At 36.3% G+C, this 22,395-nt stretch overlaps 2 protein-coding genes across 5 annotated transcripts in view; one reads left to right on the forward strand and one right to left on the reverse strand.

Moving 5' to 3' along the window:
* On the forward strand, positions 1–11,347 carry anapc7 (anaphase promoting complex subunit 7). 2 transcript variants are annotated; one of them, XM_052094065.1, is made up of 12 exons: positions 1–17; positions 1,218–1,332; positions 3,269–3,458; positions 3,844–3,963; positions 4,053–4,164; positions 4,265–4,418; positions 5,520–5,662; positions 5,902–6,019; positions 6,121–6,317; positions 6,426–6,650; positions 8,215–8,365; positions 9,986–11,347. In XM_052094065.1, the coding sequence occupies exons 2-12, from the start codon at positions 1,232–1,234 to the stop codon at positions 10,173–10,175; spliced, it is 1,701 nt and encodes a 566-aa protein (XP_051950025.1). In that variant the 5' UTR covers positions 1–17; positions 1,218–1,231; the 3' UTR covers positions 10,176–11,347. The 2 variants fall into 2 exon arrangements, with proteins under 2 accessions (XP_051950025.1, XP_051950024.1); XM_052094064.1 differs by lacking the exon at positions 1–17 and adding an exon at positions 300–358.
* Positions 11,348–11,486: 139 nt separating this feature from the next.
* The window catches only part of atp2a2a (ATPase sarcoplasmic/endoplasmic reticulum Ca2+ transporting 2a), a 38,406-nt gene continuing 27,497 nt past the window's right edge, over positions 11,487–22,395 (reverse strand). For all 3 annotated transcript variants that reach the window (XM_052094062.1, XM_052094061.1, XM_052094063.1), the window contains 9 exons: positions 22,145–22,363; positions 20,474–20,809; positions 18,929–19,149; positions 17,837–18,039; positions 17,237–17,322; positions 16,875–17,008; positions 16,671–16,788; positions 14,943–15,063; positions 11,487–12,078 (listed from right to left, as the gene is read on the reverse strand). In XM_052094062.1, the coding sequence (XP_051950022.1) occupies positions 12,065–12,078; positions 14,943–15,063; positions 16,671–16,788; positions 16,875–17,008; positions 17,237–17,322; positions 17,837–18,039; positions 18,929–19,149; positions 20,474–20,809; positions 22,145–22,363 (1,452 nt within the window). In that variant the 3' untranslated portion in view covers positions 11,487–12,064. The remainder of the gene's footprint in view (positions 12,079–14,942; positions 15,064–16,670; positions 16,789–16,874; positions 17,009–17,236; positions 17,323–17,836; positions 18,040–18,928; positions 19,150–20,473; positions 20,810–22,144; positions 22,364–22,395) is intronic.

A 22,395-nucleotide genomic window follows, 5' to 3' on the forward strand; every position in this document is an offset into this window, starting at 1 on the left:
AAAGTCCCACCTTACAGGTAAAAGAGCCAATCAACTTTTAGACACAGACATCGCCTGCCAGTCAACCCGAGATCGCGCATGCACATTAGCTAGACCAGCCTTTAACATTTTTTTTTTGTGTGGGATCTGAGCAAAAGAAGCACAATTTATGATACAATTGATGTAAGATGTAACTACTGGTTTGAAATACGTTCTTTGATCGTAATCATGACCAAAGATTTTGGAGTTTTCGGTCGTTCGCCATTCAAGTAGATAAGAGCTATCCTTGTATGCCCCTTGTTTACATAGAAAATAGCTGCCAAGGATCGTTCCAAAGATTGCCGCCGAGTGGATTGACATGCCTTGAAAACCTCTTTGGGTAGGAACAACTGATTTCCAATGGTACCTTTTCACAGACTGCGATGACCCGTTTCCGCCTTTTTTTAGCAGCGTAAATTTCGCAATTTTTTTTATATTATACTTTATATATATATATATATATATATATATATATATATATATATATATATATATATATATATATATATATATATGAGTGTACATTTATAATATTGTTCTTATTTTTACATTACCCTGAAATTCGTTTTAAAAAATGAATTACCACAGCTGCGAGTGACAGTAAATGTGGCATCTTCTCCCATCTGACTATCTTAATAAACCGCTATCAATTTTTTCCTCTTCTGGAAAGTAATTCAAACGTAATAGTGTATTTGTTTTGTTTTGGTATTGGAGCAAATTAATAAGTCAAAATACTATTTGATGTGGTCTCCCATTCATCGCTGTCGAAATGTACCCTGCAAACGTTACAAAATAAATTTACGTTACAAAACCCGGATGTTGTGGGGTAAAGATTTATTTCTGTCACATGTATTATTATTATTATTATTATTATTGTGAATTGTATGGTACAATTGCCAATTTTCTTTCTTTCTATTGTAATTTGCCAATGGGGAGAAAAAAAACCTAAATTAAAGATATATTCTGTGAAAAACATTCTTAATATCTGACACAATTTTGTTTCTCAAGTAAATGTTCTTGTTGTTTAGATATTTTTATGACACTTGGCAGCTATTAACAATATTTTTTTTCTGCGACTTTTATTTTGAAATCTTATAATTACCTTCCATGTTTTTAAAAAACAACTCGCAGGCTTGTTGTTTCATATTCCCTGTGTCGTGTCGCATCTGTAAACTATCTTTGTTCTCCCTGATTTAAAGATAATCGAGTGAAAATGAATGTGATCGATCATGTGCGGGATATGGCAGCGGCCGGGCTGCACTCGAATGTGCGGATCATCAGCAGTTTACTCCTTACCATGAGCACCAACAACCCGTGAGTATCTCCAGTGTCATTTTCAATATCTTAAAATAAGTATATATTCGCATATATACTAAATGTTGAAATACTAGAATACAAATATAACGTATAAAATGCATAAACTAAAAATAAAATATGTAAATATCTTAAATACTTATAAAACCCCATATGAAAGTTGTCTGATCTTAAGTGTCTATCTGTTCAATGATGAACAATATAAAGCATTGTGAACATGGACTACTTAAAGGCACTATCTAACACTAAAGGTAAAAGTTTATTTGTCAGATCCACAGAACAGCATACAACAACAGAGAAATGTGTTATCATGCATGTTCACATTATTATTTTTATTATTACATATACACATTACATATAATATGGTAAGTCAAAGTACTGCAGTATTATTGCCATCTGATACCATCATGGTACCACCTCAGTGCTTTTGGACCATAGCAAATTAATATGGCCTCTACTTCTATCAGTTTAAGCTTATTTATATGTATTTATTTGGCTAATACCAAGATACCACAGTATTATTTAAGTAATATATAAGTAACTGTTGTGACTATGATGTTTGAAGTCAAATCATTATTGCAGTATGCACAGAATAGTGTATAAACTACAATGAAATTCTTTCTTGGGTGCTTCACGCAGAACTAAGGCATCATACTGTGGCAAGAAAAAAAAGTATGTGAGCAGGTTTACTGCATTAATTGGTCATAAAATGCGATCTGATCTTCACCGTTGGGATGATGATTTCATGTTTGAATGCGGTGCCCTTTTTACACCAAACATAGTTCTGCATGTTCTTCCCAAACAACTCAACCTTAGTTTTACCAGTTCACAAATCATTTTCCCAGTAGTGTTGTGGAGTGTCAATGTGGTCTCTGGCAAACTTCAGGTGTGCAGCAGTGTTTTGTTGGCAAGCAGCAGTTTCCTTCGTGGTGTCCTGCCATGAACACCATGCTTATTTAACGTTTTCCATACAGGAGACTCATGAACAGAGTTGTGAACCAGTTCCAATCATCCCTTTGAGTCTTTAGCTGTAATTCAGATTCATTGAGCATTCTGTGGTGTGCCCTTTGAGTCATCTTGGCTAGACGGCCACTTCTAGGGAGATTAGCCACAGTACTTAATTTGTTTAACTGTGATGACAGACGAATAACTTTGTAAATCTTTCCAGCTTTTTGCAAAGCAACAATTCTTGACCGTAGGTCTTCAGAAATCTCTTTTTTTTTGTATGGCATGGTCAACATCAGCAGATGCTTCTTTTTAATAATATCAAACTTTGTTTACAAGTCAAAGTAGCTCTAAACCACACCTCCAATCTTGTTTTAATAGTTGGATGCCATATTTCTCCTGACTCTAATTAGCTTTTGTTGACATCATTAGCCTTGGGGTTCACATACTTTTTCCAACCTACACTATGAATGTTTGAATGATGTATTCAGTATGGACAAGAACAATACAATAATTTGTGTTATTATTTAAAAAAGTTTGTGTTTGTTCATTATTGTAAGTTAGATTAAGATCAAACCAGGTTTTAAGACAAACGTATACATGACACATGTATATGTGTCATAGGGTTCACATACATTTTCTTGCCAATGTACAATTTCCTATAACAGACAGACAAAGAGTAAACAACTTTCACAGACAACAAACTTACATAAACTCACACAATAAAGTAGAATGCAATAATAAACATGCATAAAGTGATATATAGTGTTAATGATATTGCAAAAAGTGTTTTATTTTCCATATGTGTGTGTGTGTATATATATATATATATATATATCTGTATATAAAAGCTGTTCTGGTAGAGGAGGCAGTTTTTAAAGTCAACATGAAAGCAAAATCAAACCTATTTACTTTTTTAATACACATTCTGTTCTTATTGTGCACATTTCATTGGTTCATGTTATTTTTTATATATTTATTATCTTCACAGGGAGCTCTTCTCACCATCTCAGAAATACCAGCTGCTGGTGTATCATGCTGATGCCATTTTCCATGATAAAGAGTACAGGAATGCAGCCTGCAAATACAACATGGCTTTACAGCAGAAGAAAGTGCTCAGCAAAACTTCCAAAGTGCGTCCCTCCAACACGGGTGGCACAACATCTGCACTGCAAGCACAGGTGAGCTCTCCCAAACCCTCAATATCTCCCTTATACTAATTGGCCTTGGTAAACATAGTTTCCACCAAAATACTATAGCTTAGTGCAGTGTTTTCTGCTTTGGATTATTTGCTTCTGTTTGTATTATTTTCTGGATATAAGCATCTGTAAAATGAATAAATGTAAGTAGTACAGTTATTGTTTATACAATAATATTGTGGCACCTTCTAAGCCGCCACTGTTATTAATAAAAGGAATGAATATTAAATTGTTAAATTGATAAGATTTTATAAGATTGACAATAACTGTATCTGCTATGGTACTTCAGTGAAACCCAAGTTGCCATGGCAATTTTTTGAGTTAATGAAATTCCTGTCCTAACAAGCATTTTACTTATTAACTTCAGAATTTGCCATCAGAGATTGAAGTGAAATATAAAATCGCAGAGTGTTACACTATTCTGAAGTTGGATAAAGATGCAATATCAGTGCTGGATGGGATCCCTTCTCGTCAGAGGACACCAAAGGTCTATATTTTTTTCAGATCTACTGTATATTATGATTGCTGTTATAAATGAGCACATTGCTTTATTGTTTGCATATGATTTATTTATAGATCAACATGATGCTGGCCAATCTTTACAGAAAGGCCGGCCAGGAGCGTTCAGCTGTTACAAGCTACAAGGAGGTCTTAAGACAGTGTCCAATGGCTCTTGATGCCATAATTGGTTCGTAAGAATGTGGCATTTTTTGCGATGTTGTTTTGACCGCTTGTACTTTGTGTTGAAAGATTGTTATAAAAGCATCCCACTCTCTAATCTGTTGCAGGGCTTCTGTCTCTGTCTGTGAAGGGGGCGGAGGTCGCTTCCATGACAATGGACGTGATTCAGAGCATCCCGAATCTTGATTGGCTGTCTGTTTGGATCAAAGCTCATGCATTCATACATGGAGGGGACAATCAGAGAGCTATCAACACTATCTGGTGAGGATTTGACAGTGTCTAAAATGTGCAGTTTAAAATGAATCTTAACATTAGTACATGCTGTAAACCATCTTTTATATCCTAGCTGGGTTGGTTTGCCATGGAAGCATTTTGAAATAATATATATTAGTTGTCAGATTTTGTTGAGAAATGTGTTTATGCAGATATTTAGAGATTTCTTTTTTTTTTGGTTGTTGAAAAATATCTATGCAGAATAACTTAGGAAAGATTTTCAGTGAATAATGTCTGTTCTTCACTCCGTTATCGCATAAAATCAGAAGACTTGAATTATAGCACACAGGTCTTGAAACTACTTTATTTGGCACTTTCATGGTGTTTTTGTCCTTTTTTTGTGCTTGACAGCTGTAGTCAATATAAACTGTTTTTGTATGCAAAAGAGCTGTGTGAAGATTCTTCTAAAATTCTCCTTGTGTGTCTGCAATAAACCATCTTTCATTTCTTAGCTATACACTGTTGATGGATCAATGACACGATGCTTATTTTTTTGGTCCAGGTGTATTAAATGTCATGTGGTCTGGAGTCTAAAAAAAGAATAATTAAAAGCTGAAGTGCAGAATAATCTTTTTTTTTTTATTTCTTTTAAAAAAAAACAGTGAAACCATTTTATATAAAAATATGATTAATATTTCATAAACTTTTGTCCACCGTCAAAGTCGGGTGGTTTAAACATCATGCAGGTTTTCATTTTGTTGTAATGTGATTAAAAAACAGAGAGGACCCCTTTAGACATTCAGTACTGTTTATGAAATTAAAAAATAATTATTTTGTCATATCATTAAATAAAGCGTATTGATATTCTTGATTCAAAAATGTATTTAAAAAAAAATCATGATTTAATTTTTTTTATTATTATTTCTAATTATGTTGCATACACTCTTGTATTTCAGGTGCAAGGAAAGTATTTAAAATATATATATATATATATATATATATATATATATATATTAATATATATAATTATACAAACTCAACACATGTTTTAAACTCATTTTTATGACCTCTGACAACAATGTTTGTCAATGACCCACAAATATTTCTCATTTTCTAGGCTTTTGTTGAATAATGCTTCTCCTCCTGTAGCTCTTTGGAGAAGAAGTCCCTCTTGAGGGATAACGTTGATTTGTTAGTCACCCTGGCCGACGTGTACTTCAGGGCTGGAGACACCAAGAACTCCATCTTAAAGTTCGAGCAGGCACAGATGCTCGACCCTTATCTGATCAAAGGTACAAGGCTGAAAACAATTCTTTAAGCATTTCGATCCATTGCATGATGTTTCTTTTACCTCCTGAGACCCGGGTGTGTCTGCTGTGTGCATTTTCCATTTCCCTTTTTGATTTGTAATTAGTAGCACCTAATAAACAAGCCAAAAAATTATAAATAAATTACTAGAGCAAATAGTTTTCCTAAAAATTGTTGTCCACATATGTGTCTCTTAGAATGAACTAATACAATTAATTTGTAGGTATGGATGTGTATGGTTATCTTATGGCCAGAGAGGGTCACCTAGAAGATGTTGAGGTTCTTGGAGGACGACTGTTCAACATATCTGACCAGCATGCCGAGCCCTGGGTCATCTCTGGGTGAGTCTATTCCTATAAAGACAAACTGTTTCAAAAAGGCTAAAAACTCACTAAAAATATTGTTTTATCTCACAGTCTTTGAATTTTGATTTGTCTTTCAGATGTCACAGTTTCTACAGTAAACGCTACTCTCGAGCCCTCTATCTGGGTGCTAAAGCCATTCAGCTGAACAGTAACAGTGTGCAGGCTCTCCTCCTGAAGGGGGCAGCGCTTCGCAACATGGGCCGAGTGCAGGAAGCTATCATACACTTCAGAGAAGCCATGAGACTGGCACCCTGTCGTCTGGACTGCTATGAAGGCAAGAAAGAATTTCAGTTTTATCATATCGGATATATAGGTTGGCCAAAGCCTGTGCTATTTTCTGCCCAATTGGAATCGACTTAAAGCATTCATTTCTTATTTGCAGGATTGATTGACTGCTACCTTGCTTCTAATGGTATCCGTGAGGCGATGGGAATGGCCAATAACATCTACAAGACTCTCGGTGCTAATGCCCAAACTCTCACCATCCTGGCCACAGTGTGTCTGGAAGACCCCATGACTCAAGAGAAAGCGAAGACACTGCTGGATAAAGCTCTCGCACAACGACCAGACTACATCAAAGCTGTTGTGAAGAAAGCAGAGCTCCTAAGTATGTCAATCTTTTTAATCACTAGCTAATTTTAAGCATAAGCCTTTTTAAGATCATGAGAAACATAAAGTGGCACGAAAAAATATGTGATCTTTGAATTCTTTGAATTACATGCGTTTATGTATAAATTGTAATCTTCATCTAAGTTACAATAATGAAAAAACAATCTGTTTGGACAATTAACACACAAATTATTGTATTGTTCTTGTATATATTGAATGCATCATTAAAACATTCACATTGTAGGTTGGAAAAAGTATCTGAACCTCTAGGCTAATGACATCAACAAAAGCTTATGTAAGTTAGGATTTGGCAAACCTGGCTTCCAGTTAATTAAATGAGATTGGAGGTGTGGGTTAGAGATACTTTGACTTATAAAAAGCACCCAAACATTTTGAGTGTGCTATTCACAAGAAGCATCTGCTGAAGTGGACCATGCCTTCCAAGAAAGACATCTCTGAAGACATCTCATCTCTTTGCACAAAGCTGGAAAGGGTTATAAAGTTATCTCGAAGAGCTTAGATATTCATCTGTCCACAGTTAGACAAATTGTCTATAAATGTAGATGATTTAGTACTGTGGCTACTCTCCCTAGAAGTGGCCGTCCAGCCAAGATGAATCAAAGGGCACACAGCAAAATGCTCAATGAGGTAAAAACGCTTAATACTTGAAGGAATCATCGGAACTGGTTAACATCTCTGTTCATGAGTCTACTGTACAGAAAACGCTAAAAAGCCATGGTGTTCATGGCAGGACACCACGATGGAAGCTGCTACTTTCCAACAAAAACATTGCTGCGCACCTGAAGTTTGCCAAAGACCACCTTGACACTCAACGCTAATGGGAAAATATTTTGTGGGCTGATGAAACTAATGCTGAATATTTTGGGAAGAACATGCAGCACTACGTATGGTGTAAAAAGGGCACCACATACCAACATGAAAATATCATCCCAACTTTGAAGTAATGAGGAAGGAGCATCATGATTTGGGTCTGCTTTGCTGCTTTGGGGCCTGGAACACTTGCCATCATCAAGGGATCGAATTCCCATGTTTATCAAGATATCCTACAGGAGGTCAAATTTGCAGCTTCCGGAAACGCTTGCTTGAGGTTGTTGCTACCAAAGGAGGATTGACCACTTATTAAATTCAAAGGTTCACCTTTTCCACAACACTGTGAATGTTTAATGGGATGTGTTCAATAAAGACATGAAATATTATAATAGTTTGTGTGTTGTAAGCTTAAGCACATTGTTGGTTGTCTATACGTGACTTTGATGAAGATGAGATCACATTTTATGACCAATTAATGCAGAAAATCATCTAATTCCAAAGTGTTCACATACATTTTCTTGCCACCTGTACATTTAGTCAAGTGTGTCCAAACAAAAATCAGCAAGGCTCTCAGAACAGACATTTGATGGAATGACCATTTCTCTGTTAATCCGGCAAGTGGACACCGCTATAAGAAATTAATCTCAACATGGCTAAATATTGGCCCATGTATTATTTTAGCTGATGTATCGGCCTATCACTACTTAACATCTTATTTATTTTTGTTTCAGGTCGAGAACAGAAACATGAGGAAGGGATCGCACTTCTACGAAACACTTTAGCCAATCAGAGCGACTGTGTTCTTCACAGAATGCTGGGAGATTTTCTCGTAGCTGTTAATGATTATCAGGAGGCCATGGACCAGTACAGTATAGCACTCAGGTAACATCACTCTCCTCTATTGCTGGCACACCTTACATCAAAATGATATCAAGCAGCTAAAAAATACAAACATGTACCAAGATTACCATTCATTACATGCTAACTGTAATATCTGCATTCAAATGAATTCTGATTATTTTATGTGGGGCTTAAATCAAACATGGCTAGGTGATGAAATTATAAAAACGAAAGTCATATTTAATGTTGAAATTCTGTAATGTAATGTAAACGATTGGCAAAAGCATAGTCTTTGATTTATTATTTCTTAAAAAAAATAAGAAGCAGTTTCGTTAAAACAGTTATAAATATTTGAACATCTTTTGTCCACTATATCAAAGTCATTGTGGAGAAACCAATATTTTGTCATCATGTAGCTAGAAAACCATAAAACAGGAATTATATCACAGAATAAAGATAACTGTCAAGGTTAAATTTTCAGCCTTTTTTTTTTTTTTTTTCCTCAAGAGGCATGGATTGTTCAGTGGAGTAACCCTATGAAAACTTGATATGATATTCATGATTAAAAGAAAATTATGATATTTACATAATTGTAAATGATTAAAAATGACATAAGTGTACACTCAAGGTGAAAGAAAGAATGTTAGTACTTTTTACTTGCTTGTTAAACCACTTGACATATTTAGATTTGTTAAATGTAATGTACTGTACATTTTCAAATATGTATGGAACAACATGAATACAAAGATTACATTTCTCAGAAATTTTGAAACTAGATGTTTTAAAAGATCTTTCCCTTTTGTATTTTTGGACATTCTTTTTAGTCATTAGGAATGGGAATCTTACGGAAGTTAATGATTCTGATTCCTCTGAATGATTCCGGTTCCTTAACAGATCCATTAATGATTCTTTTAGTTATTTTGAGGAAGAATTATTTGGAAATGAGAAATTCAAAATTAATAAATGTATATGTTTTGATTGAGAGCCAGCTCATAAGAGTCATTCGTTTGGGAATCGGACTACACCTGTTGTGCTGTATGTTGCGTGCTGTAGATTCAAAAGAACCAGCTCATAAGAGTCATTTGTTTGGGAATCGGACTATAACACGCTGTGTGTTTCACGCTGTAGACCCAAAAGAACTGACTAGAACTGAGTAATTTTTTCAGGAATCGGTCTATCGTCTATCTGTTGTTCTGTATGTTGCACACTGTAGATTCAAATTATATAGCTCATAAGAGTACTTCATTAGGGAATAGGACTACAACTGTTGCGCTTTGTTTTGTGCTGTAGATTCAAAAGAACCTGCACAAAAGAGTCATTCGTTCGGGAATCGGACTACACTAAGATGCTATAAGTGTTTTGTGCTGTAGATTCAAAAGAACCAGCACAAAAGAGTTATTATTTTGGGAATCCGACTACACCTGTTGTGCTGTATGTTGCGTGCTGTAGATTCAAAAGAACAGATCGAAATGAGACATTGGTTCGTGAATAAAATTGTACAGTAGGAAACATTGTAAGAGTATTTTTTGCATGCCGTTTCGTCTGGATCGGCGGGAAACTACACGTTCGGTAACTATTAACGAAACTGAAAGTCTCAGTTTCTGTATTTTTATTTTTAACTCTGTTTCCAACCCTATTAGTCATTGTCCCTTATTCTTGTAGCCTCGATCCGAACGACCAGAAGTCCCTTGAGGGCATGCAGAAGATGGAGAAGGAGGAAAGCCCCACAGACGCAACAGTGGAGCTTGACGGTGATGATATGGAGGGCAGCGGGGAGGACGGAGACCTGGAGGGCAGTGACAGTGAGGCGGCGCAGTGGGCCGATCAAGAACAGTGGTTTGGCATGCAGTGACCCCAAAAACTTGCTAACTGACTCCAAAGAGCACTTCTGACTTCTGTGTGTGTCACAGGTCACATCCACACTCATGGATTTCGATGAACGGACAGCCGCTGTAATGCTCACTGCTGCCCTCTGGTGGTGAGTTATGTACATTGTTAGTTTGGGATTATTGGATTTGTGGATGACATTTGGATTTGATGTTGTTTTGACTTAATTTGTTTGGTACCTTGCCCCCAATCTTTCCAGTTGTGTAATATCAAGTGATTATTTAGTATGTAGCTTATTATCAGTATGTAACCGGACTCTACAAGTATACAGTACTAAAAAGAAGCATTTCAGTGTCTAACTTGGAAACAAATAGCTAGGCCAACACCAAACTTGTCGACAAGGACAGGATGATCATATTTCAATATATGTGCCTGCATGTCTTGGACATAATCACTCTCTATCACCCACTTAAAAAAAAAAAAAAAAGATTAATAATGTTATGTTTTGGGTTTTTGTTGTCAGTATTTGGCATCAGTGAGAGGTTGTCAGTATTGTTTGGCTTTAAACATCATTGACTACACTTCTGCTGTTTATGGGCAAAATTCATGACTAGGTCAGCTACCTGCCCATTTTATGCACATAACGTGTCAAATCTGTAATTATTATGCATGCTTTTTGCTTCCAACAGAGAAAGTGAAGATGATGTTGTTAAAGAGGGTTTTCTGCATAGCAGTGAAAATGCTTAAAACACAATCCCACAAAATAATTTCCTGAGTGGTTCTTTGTAAAAAAAAAAAAGTATTCTGAATCTCTTGATAACATGCCCAGGTCACATTTCACCCCAAAAACATAAGGAAAAGAAAACTATTTTGCATTAAGGAAATGAAGCCTGAAGAGCTTCATTTCCAGTAAGATTTTTTGAACTGTAAATTTGTTTTGGAACAATTAGGCACATTTGCTCTCAAATTCTTTTATTTTTTTTGTTAATACCACTTTTTCTTAAAAGTGATTCCGATTACTGTAATGCAATGCAAACATTTGTAATGGTCCTAAAAAAAATATGCCACATTTTCTATATGCAAAATATAGTTTGTTGATTTTGGGGTAAAATATGACCTTGACATTCACCCAAGCAAGCAAGAAATGTAATCGTACAAATTAAATTTCTGTAACCATAAGTGCTTATTTTGCAGTTTTTATTATTTTAATATTTTTGAATGTTTTGAAATTAAAATCATGTCATTAAGTTGTGTTGTCATGTTGAAATAATGTTCATAAATAAGATGAAATATAACTTTTACTAATACAACGTGCAGAGTAAAGAAACCGCAATGCAACCATGTAATATTATTTTATTAACCACAAGTCATTGATAATTACAACACTGATTCAGCAGTGCCTGCCCTCTGGTTGTCATGGAAACTGCTGTAAAAGACTGCCTGTCTCTCTCAATGTCACACACACACCTGAAATGACCTCTGAATTAAAAATATTGCACATCCCTGCGCAAAGCAACAATAGTCATTTTTGGTTAATTTACACATCCCTCAAAATGTTAAAAAAAGAAAAATGTGCCCTTCGAGATTTTGCTTCTAACGGCATTTTTTTATTATTTTATTCTTCACTAATGTAAAACCTGTATCTAAGGGGACATGCACCATGAAAACTACAGTAATGTTACATTTTTAAAACATTTCTTAAAATTTCACCGACTTTGGACTATATTAGGTCTCAAAAAAGCACTACATTTTAATTTCTAACTTTTGAGATGAACAAATAAATTATACTAATTTAAGTTTTAGCACAGTTGACATGCAGATCTAGAACAATGTGTGGAGCTGTTCAAAACAACACATGCACTAAAGTTGAGAGAACCTCAAAGTTTCTGCAAGGAATACAGAGAGAGGATTGGATTAATCCGCCCGAGCTAGGGAAAGAGAGAGAAAAAGATATGAAAATAAAGCTATGATCAAAACAAAGTAGTACAAATCAAACAAATAAAATTGTTTATAAATATATAAATAAAAGAATGTGACATCATGCAAAGGTAAATCATAGTTAAACGTGTCACAATTGAAAAATCGCAGCATTTTGCCATTTAATACCGTCACACTGCTTATTCTCACATTATTTGAAGTTCAAATCAATATTTCATGTCTATTTGTACTTTGTTAGGCGAGCCCTTTTGACATTTAGTCATGTGGATTACATGAATGATCTTCAATTTTCACTAGTTAAATACTCATTCTTGATATCAGCAATGGAATTACTAGTAAAAGTGCTACATTTTTATATCAGTGATTAATCTTGCACTAATAAAATCTTTGACTTTGATCACTCCTGTTGAAAACAAAATTACATATCTCTATCAGCAACTGTACTAGCAAAAACAATTATTTTTATATAAATAATGATGTTGTTACAAGTAAAAATGTTAAATCATTGAGAAATTTTACTAGTGATAATACAATTACAGATATTAAAAATGAGTATATACTGATGGTTAGACGGTATGATAGAAGAAATTCCATTGGTGATATCAAGAAATTTCTGAGTGATGACGTAATTTATGATACCAAGTTATAACATTTTACTTGTGCAAATGTGATTACTGACATCAAAAATGAGCACTTTAATAATTCCATAATTTCCATTCCTGACATGAAGAATTGGCTAGTGAGAGCTTAATTGTTGATATCAATAATAATTCATACCCTGCACATGATTAAGAGTCAGTTTGGCTTGCCATAATGACAGACCATTGTGACAGATTTAACTAGTAAAAATGCAGTTGCAGATATCTTTTATAATTTTTTTACTAGTAATAATTCCTGATATCAAGAATTAGCATTTAACTTAACTAAAAATATTTCACTGAATTGTTGAAATCAATATTTCATATCCTGTGCATGATCAAAAGTCAATACGGCTTGCCATAGTAACCGATAATTGTGAATAAACTAGTATACAACTATGTTTATAATACGTTTCTAGTAGTACATTTATTCCTGATACTGAGAATTGGATTGATGTCAATAATTCATATCATGCACATGATAAAATGTCAAAAGGGGATGCAACGAGCTGCATAAGAAGCAGGATAATGCACAATGTACAATTCTTGCATACAAAACTCCAACTGGATGAAATGTGTCCCTAAATGGACATTAGACCTTACATATACTCATTAGGTCAGTTAGGACATTTTAAGCAATTCGTTTAATTACTATGAACACAATTTCTTGTTTGAGTTATGACAGTCCAACCAGGAGCATGGTCCATATATCGAGGTTGTGATAAGCACATAAGGGTTAAATGACCAGTACTCACACGCTGATGCAAACAGGACAATCTGGTGATTAGTTATTTTTCAGTGTACAGCAAATTTAGTCATGCGTGATGTCTGTGGGTCACCTGCACTGATTAATTAAAAAAAAATAAGTAAAATGTAGGACCGCTAATCAACATTAGTATGTTGTGCTATTTACAGATTTAAATGGGCCTTTATCCAGCATAAATCTGTGTACTAATGTCAGGATACTTTATCCCAGAAATCATCCCAGCCTATACTAGACCCTTTTACACAAGGATCTTTTGTGCTAAATTAATTTACTCAGAAACTAGTATATACACATACTGTACATTAAAGTAAAAATAATTGTTCTATAATTATTATAGTCATGATATACTGTCCCCCACTATTACATTCAACTAAAAGGTGAAGTGTGCAACTTTTTGATGTTATCTCCACCTCAGTTTAATGTGCAGAGACAACTAGAAGTAGGCCATTCATAGGTTGATTACCTCTAAAAATGTAAGCACTGTGGCTTACCAGCCAGACACAGCAACATTGGCTAATCCAATGGCATGAGTTTGGGTTGGAACTGTTTGTCAACCAGTGAAAGACAATGGGAGTGTTCAAGAAACCTATTTAAAAATAAATGTTTGCAATTCCTTTTGGTCCCACTAATGACACAGAAAATACACTTCACCTCTGGGAACAACAAAAGAAAATTAAAAACTCATTTCTAAACATGGTCACAGTGTCAATTTCATGTTTTACTAAATTAAAAAAAAAAAGTACTAGTTTTCATAAGGGAACTTGTGCATTAGGCTAGTCATTTTCTATCAAGCAAAAACTAAAACTAAAATCAGGAAATGGGACCTAAGATACAAACAGTGAAACTGAGGTAGCTGAAATCTACTTAATGCAGAGGGGAAATTATTTTGTTTCAAGCGAGGAAAGAAAATCAAGATACACATTACAGTGAAAAACATCTCATTCATTCTTTTTTGGCCCAGCAGATTCAAAAGGTCTTTGAGCAAAAACAAAACGAATTCCAAAGCAATCAAAGAAACAGTATTGCATCTCATTACTTTATACTTTTTAAACATCTGAAAAAAGGCCAAAAGGGAACCTGAGAAAATATATACCTTTTAATAAAAAAAATAAAAATTAAAACGTTATGATTAAAAAAAAAAAAACGAACTGACAGCAGTATGCCATATTTGTAGATAAACATTATATATAAAAATTCAAACAAGGATTGGATGCATGTGCAAACGTGATCATGGTTAATTGTTGTTTCTTGTTATTTGGAGTCACATGTTAGCTTGACGGCAGGTCTCAGATCAGTGAAGAGGACCAGAACAGGTTGGTGATGTTAGAGTCTGTGCCATACAGCCACAACACTATGGGGAGTATCAGAGCTACAAAGGGCCAGGAGATGCCCTCAGTGCATGCAGAGGGGGACCAGCCCCTCTTGTGGGACTCCAGGTCCAGATCTTTACCGGGCTCCAGGTAGTTCCTTGCGACGAATTTGAGCAGCTCGTCCAGGAGGATAACAGGCAGTGAGATCTTTAGCACCATCAGCCACTGAGTCACATTCAGAGGAGTGATCTGGAAGATGACCTGAAGAACGAGAAGGATGGAGGGAAAAGAAACCAAGGAATGGAAGGCGAAAACACAAAATCAGTGGACCTAAATCATATTGTGGATTTTGGAAAACATTCTAATTTTGTACCGTGATATGATAAACATGTCAAATTGCTGCTATTAAACTGGATTTACTATTCAGGTCATTTGCAGCAAGGGTCGTTGACAAATAAGGTTGTCCAAGGTTATAACTTTTTTTAATCTAGTTTAAAACACCTGTCAAGTACTTAGAACTGTAACAGGGTTTCCACTCATTTCAAGGCACAGTTTTTACAGGATATTTAATATGTCAGAGGTCTTGAAGTATATTGTTGTTATTGGATGGTCATTTTTTTCAGAATTCTGTATATAACGGTTTTATTTACTATAATTATTCAAATGGTGTCCAATCAAATACATAAATAGAAAATCTAATGATTATTTTTTATCAAATGAAGTACTTTTATACAAAATCCTCACAGCACCCAAATCCGAGACTTTGAATATATTTTTGTGCTGCACAACAGAACATTACAAATGAGTAATTGCTTTAATACATTATTATTATTATATTTACAGTAAACTTTACAGTAATATATGGTTGTCTTTTTCCCCAACATTTCACACATCTTTTTAAATAGTGTTTATTTTGGCAATTCTGTGTGTTTTTGATGGTAGATTCTCACCTGCAGATGCAGTTAGCTTTATGGCCCAGTGTTATTATGTGATTTAATTAAATAAATATATGGTGTGTGTGAGCTGTACGCTGCACAGTGCTCTGCTCTCTGTCATCTACAACACACACTCAGCGTGTGATGCTCATGATGCAGTGTTTTGAGAGTATGAGCGGCCGACTTCACACATTCCTTTGGAAGCGCAGAGCACATGCAGATTTTATATTCATTCAATTAAATCACAGCTTTTTTGGTTTAATAATCACACTAGGAGATATCACAAATACTTATTTAAATATTTGTGCATTTAAACATTCAATTTTTTTCCCAAATACAGTATGCCAAATTCCGTGACATTCTGCATTTTATAGCGGAATATTTTATTATGCCATTTTAATGACTAGATTCAGTGACTCCGTCCGTGTTTCTGCATCACAGCCTGTAAAGACTGCAGACCACGCTGCCACCTCAGGGTGTAAATACATTTTTAAAAAAAATCAGCAGTCCATCCGTTGTCATTGTCTTAAATTTAAAACTGTAGTGTTTTTTGTAGTTAAGAATGGAACAATGGAAGATGGACCGAAAAAAAAAAAGAAAATCTGATTTTGCACAATTACGTCTAGACAGCAGTGCTTGTTTTCCAAATTTACTTGATCATGTTTTAGAAGCAACATTGCATAAGATATTTAGGCTTTTTCAGATAATGTATTTTTAATATAAGTGTATTTTGTATTAATGTACTGGCAGATGTTCACTTGTTATTATCTTGTTTATAGGCAGAACAGGAGAGTAAAAAATCAGTAGTGGAATACATTTTAAAAGCAACCCTCTCAACCCTAGGTTTTTTCAGCTACATTGATCACTTAGTGATCTGCGACTTAGAGTCCATCAGACTTTTAGCAACAAGATCAATCTGGATTGGTGTCGTACCGGCAGTGGCTCCACATAGAGAATGAGGAAATGCAGAGACATGGAGAGGCAGATGGCTCCCAGTAGCCAGATGTTCTCCCAGGGAGGCATGCGCAGCAAAGACTGGTTCTCTGATAGACTGCAGAAAAGACACAAGAAAAGGAGGCTCATTCTTTTTAATCTTGTCACAAGCCTGTGATCTAAGAATGGGTTCTGAGGACTGACCTGTTAAGGGCATTACACATCTCAATGGTCACCAGCACAGACAGGGCCATGGTCATGGGGTAGGGAGACTCAAACACATGGCAATCCAAGTCCTGGAAGTCTGGATTATCAGAAGAACACTGCAGGAAATGACTCTGACATCGAGAGAGAAAGAAAATGGAGAGTTAGGGGCCGTTCAGACCACAAAAAAAAAAATGAATAAAATAAAAATAGACTTAGCACAAAGAACAGAACTGAAATTATTTGTACATTTATTTTTGGTGTGAAGAATTGAGAATATTTTGTACTTTCTGGTAACAGTCTGATGCACCTAAAGCTATAGAGTTAGCTACACTACCCACACATCTTTTATTTAAACATACCAGCTGGTAAAGAGTGATCATTGGACCATCGTCAGCAGCAATAAACCACCAACCTGCAGCTCCTACAGTCGCAGCCCCAACATAGCCTGTGAAACACAACAAGACAAGAGATAACAGCCCAGATATCATGGACATGAACTAGGGTAAGCTCTTTGTTATATGTTAACAAAGGCTTAAAAACATCTAAATGATACGTTGAGAACAAACTGCCCTTGTGTGAAACCCAAGAGGATACTAGTTAGACCGCACACAAAAGTAATTCGATTTTAATCTAGACTAGACAAATAAATATTTTATGAGATAGGTACTGTAGATATACTTATCTAGATACTTTTAGATAGCTAGATGGATATAAATACTTTTTTAGGCAACTAGATACTTTACAAAGACAGCTAGATCACAAGACGACTAGATAGACAGCAAGATACTTTGCTGGATGTATAGCTATAAAGCTAGTTATGCAAGTAGATAGATACTTTATCCAAATAGCTATCTAATAATGTATCTATCTAGCTCTACTTTATTGGACAGCTAGATTGATCATTTGAACAATTAGCAAACAAAACCCACTAGGAATCATTTGTAATGTTTGTGACTCACAGCCAATGATAAGGTATCTGAAGAAAAGCCAGCCAGAGATGAGGGGCTCTTTGGCACTACGAGGGGGTTTGTTCATGATGTCCAGGTCAGGGGGGTTGAAGCCCAGAGCAGTGGCAGGCAGACCATCAGTCACCAGATTCACCCAGAGTAGCTGGACGGGGATCAGGGCCTCAGGAAAACCCAACGCAGCAGTAAGGAAGATACTGAGAGGACAAATCATTCATATCAGCAACAGATACAACAAACCTAAAGTAAGAGTCAAGGGGAATTCACCAAAAATTACCTACATCCATTGAGGGCAAGCATTCTTTGCTGGGACTGTACAGTTTCGCCCCACCACTGTAAGGGGCCATTCACACGTTTTTGCGACCCCCTTGCTTTGTTTCAATTGATTTTCTACATAAACATGAACGTTTTTGACATGGCGCCAATCATCGCTGTTTTTTTCAGTGTCCTGCACCAAAGTGGAGTGTCAAGTTGAAGAGAATTTCCACTTTTAAAAAACGCATCTTGCGAAACCTGCATTCTGTTCTATGCATTGCACTGCATCTAGCTTATTTTAGCACAATAATGCTCTGAACCGAGCTAGAAGTTTTTAAATGCAGAATATAGGCTCGATTACACTGCGTGTCAGGATATACAGTACGTCTAATTAAAACTTTTATCCATTATAAAGAGTAACTGCTGCCATGATCAATTGAAAATGTAAACAAACCTCAAATAAAATTGAGTTAACCACCAGGCAATTGCCAACGTAAGATCATTTGAATAATGTTTATCACAATAAAACATTTCAAAAGCTTTATGGAGAAATAGATAAACATTAATGTGCCAGGCAAATAGTGCAAAAATATGTGAATATGGCAGAAACTATCAGTATAATTTCCAAAAATGAGATGGTTTGCATTGAAATTAATAACAACAACTTAATAAAAATGTACTGATGTGCTACTTCAGTGCTCTTTTGTAGGCTGGTTAAGACTATATTGTGGGTGATTTATAATCAACTGTTTTTTCTGCAGTTGTTTAGTAAATTCACCCCCTCGGGTGCAGACCAAATGACGTGCAGAGACAAACTAATGACAGACTAACCAGACGACCTCTCCCACGTTGGAGGAGATGAGGTAGCGGATGAACTGCTTCATGTTGTTGTAGATCGCTCTGCCTTCTTCCACAGCGGCCACAATAGAGGCAAAGTTGTCATCAGCGAGGACCATTTCCGAGGCTGACTTGGCCACAGCAGTGCCAGAGCCCATGGCGATGCCAATCTCTGCCTTCTTTAAGGCAGGGGCATCGTTCACACCATCTCCTGTCTGCGGAGACAGAACCGGTCAGTTCAAATAGCATAATCAATGACGATAGAGGTAATAAAACCTGCACCGTGGTCGGTATATTTTAATTTTCCACTCCTATTTGGCATTGATCAATGATTTTATATTAGCAAAATTTTGGTCTGACCATCACAAAGTGATTGTAACACTTCAGAAGACTTGAAACACAGTGCACCAATCATATAAATTACTTTTACTGTAGTTTTATGCTGGGTTTTTTTGTGCTCTTTTTGGAGCTTAACCCAATAAACTTGAATGGGCCAATTAAAATTATTATTAAAATATTTATAATTACAGTCTTGACCAACACAAAATAGGTATTGTTTTAAAGCTTAGATGTAGTACTTTACAATGCATGTACACATTATGACCAAAATCGTAATTGGTAAAAACATCACACTGATCAAAAAGCCATGTATCATATGTCATTGGAAAACACTCAAAGACTAGAATACAACCAGTCTATTTTTTTTACTCACAGACAAAAATGTAGCGAGTAATAGCTAAGTATAATAGCTTTTACATTTGACATGTAAAAAAAAAAATTAAAAAAAAATCACTTAAATCCCCTTACAGCGCATAAAAAATATTGCTGGCACATGTACGGACTGAAACGCAATTGTCCTCCTGTTTCGTTGCTGGACAGCAGTTCCAGATAAACTTTTATCCCTAACAACACTCTCAAAGTGAATAACAGGCACAGTAGGCTTTCCTGGATAATACTTAATCAGAAATTATGTAGTATGTGGTCCAACATCATGGAATGCTAAACCAATTGTATTAGGATTCAGAATGCTGCAACCAGAGGTGGAATCATCCAAATATGGGCAGAGAGGATCGTTTACCAATTACAAATGGCCACCAGGAGATGGCACCAAGTACATGACGGACTCAGTGATGCTCAAATGATATATATATGATTTACTGACTACGGGAGTAAAGAGTACACTGCTTATACAGTGCATGTAAACCGGAACACTGCTTTCTTACAATAACCCGCTTTCTCGCAAAAGCATATATACATATATATATATATATTTTTTTTCTTTCAAATTATTCCAAACACTTGACTTAAAGGGTTAACAAACCAAAGTCCCTGTTCACTTTCATTACATGACAAAATGAGAAGGTGAATATTTTATATTCTTTTTCCTTTTGTGTTCCTTGGAAGAAAGAAAGTCATTCAGGTTTGAAGTGACATGAGGGTCAGTAAATAATTCAGGTGGACTATTTCTTAAGCTTTCTCAACTCTTGTTTCTGCATTGAAAATGTAACACTGGGGAGGAACTGCAGTAAGGTCACTTACCATGGCAGTGATCTCATCAAAGCCCTGCAGGATCTCCACAATCTTAGACTTGTGTGAAGGCTCCACACGTGCAAAGCAGCGGGCTTCCATGACAGCCTTGCGTTGGGCGTGAGGTGAAAGGTCATCAAATTCGCGGCCTGTAAAGGCCATGCGACTGACGTCATCGTCTTCCGAGAAGATGCCGATGCGTCTGCAGATGGCAACGGCTGTGCCCTTGTTGTCACCGGTGATCATGATGACACGGATGCCAGCATGACGGCAGAGCTTGATGGAGGCGGCCACCTCAGTACGAGGAGGGTCCAACATGCCCACGCAGCCCACAAAGGTCAGGTCGGACTGGCACATGAGGAGAAAAAGATATTTAGAACAACTACAATTTCTTGAAATTACTAACATAAGTGGAAAATTGTGAAATCCTCATTGTATCTGTTTCTTTATGGTTTTCACCTCAGATAGGCAGATACTAATTAGCTACTCTTTTTAAGACAGTTATATAGACAACTAGATATCTTATTAGATAGCTATATATACACACACTGATCATACACAACATTAAAACCATTAACAGGTGAAATTCATTTAAAAAAAAATTACAAAAATATTTCATCAGACACATCTCATCAGACACATCAAATCTCATGTGGTCTCATCAGACCACAGGACATGGTTCCAGTAATCCATGTCCTTAGTCTGCTTGTCTTCAGCAAAACTGTTTGCGGGCTTTCTTGTGCATCATCTTTAGAAGAGGCATCCTGCTGGGAGGACAGCCATGCAGACCGATTTGATGCAGTGTGCGGCGTATGGTCGGAGCACTGACAGGCTGACCCCCACCCCTTTAACCTCTGCAGCAATGCTGGCAGCACTCATAAATCTATTTCCTATTGACAACCTCTGGATATGACGCGGAGCACGTGCACTCAACTTCTTTGGTCGACCATGGCGAGGCCTGTTCTGAGTGGAACCTGTCCTGTTAAACCGCTGTATGGTCTTGGCCACAGTGCTGCAGCTCAGTGTCAGGGTCAGGGCAATCTTCTTATAGCCTAGGCCAACTTTATGTAGAGCAACAATTTTTTTCAGATCCTCAGAGAGTTCTTTGCCATGAGGTGCCATATTGAACTTCCAGTGACCAGTATGAGGGAGTGTGAGAGCGATGACACCAAATTTAACACACCTGAGACTTTGTAACACTAACGAGTCACATGACACCGGGGAGGGAAAATGGCTAATTGGGCCCAATTTGGACATTTTCACTTAGGGGTGTACTCACTTTTGTTGCCAGCAGTTTAGACATTAATGGCTATGTGTAGAGTTATTTTGAGGGGACAACTCACTACTTTACATTGTAGCAAAGTGTCATTTCTTCAGTGTTGTCACATGAAAAGATATAATCAAATATTTACAAAAATGTGAGGGGGGTATATATATATCCATATCCTCAATAGAAATTTTATTCATTTATTAATGACTTTTCCAAGCCTGGAAAACTTTGAATGCTATTAAAATGTTAATTATATTTTCAGTTTCCATGACTGTGGATACACATCCATGTTGATGGATAGATACTTATCCAGATTAGATAGAAAAGCCTTCAAAAAACAGCTCGATAGCCATATGGATATATACTTTATTAGATAGTAAGATTATGTAGAGGACACAGTAACCCATAGTCACCTCATACTCTGCAAAGCGGGCAGTGTCTGACAGAACCATCTCCTCTTTCTTCAGCGGGTTATCACGGGTGGCCAGTGCCAGACAGCGAAGGGTATCCCGGCCAGTGCCATACTCTCTGATCACAGACATGATCTTTTCCTTAATGCCCGGAGTCACAGGTACCCTAGACCCGCCCACACGCACGTACGTGCACCTCTCGATCACTCCCTCTGGAGCTCCCTGGAAAAGGCACTCTAGTTTAGTAGTGTGAA

Source organism: Xyrauchen texanus, chromosome 27, assembly GCF_025860055.1.
Source record: "Xyrauchen texanus isolate HMW12.3.18 chromosome 27, RBS_HiC_50CHRs, whole genome shotgun sequence".
In the NCBI taxonomy this organism is placed as follows: Eukaryota; Metazoa; Chordata; class Actinopteri; order Cypriniformes; family Catostomidae; genus Xyrauchen; species Xyrauchen texanus.

What these genes read in the sequence shown, in the direction of transcription:
- anapc7 (XM_052094065.1), top strand. Translation starts at nt 1,232, where the DNA reads ATGAATGTGATCGATCATGTGCGGGATATGGCAGCGGCCGGGCTGCAC. An exon ending in ACCATGAGCACCAACAACCC is followed by an intron (nt 1,333 to 3,268) that starts GTGAGTATCTCC and finishes TTATCTTCACAG; the next exon opens with GGAGCTCTTCTCACCATCTC. An exon ending in CGACCCTTATCTGATCAAAG is followed by an intron (nt 5,663 to 5,901) that starts GTACAAGGCTGA and finishes ATTAATTTGTAG; the next exon opens with GTATGGATGTGTATGGTTAT.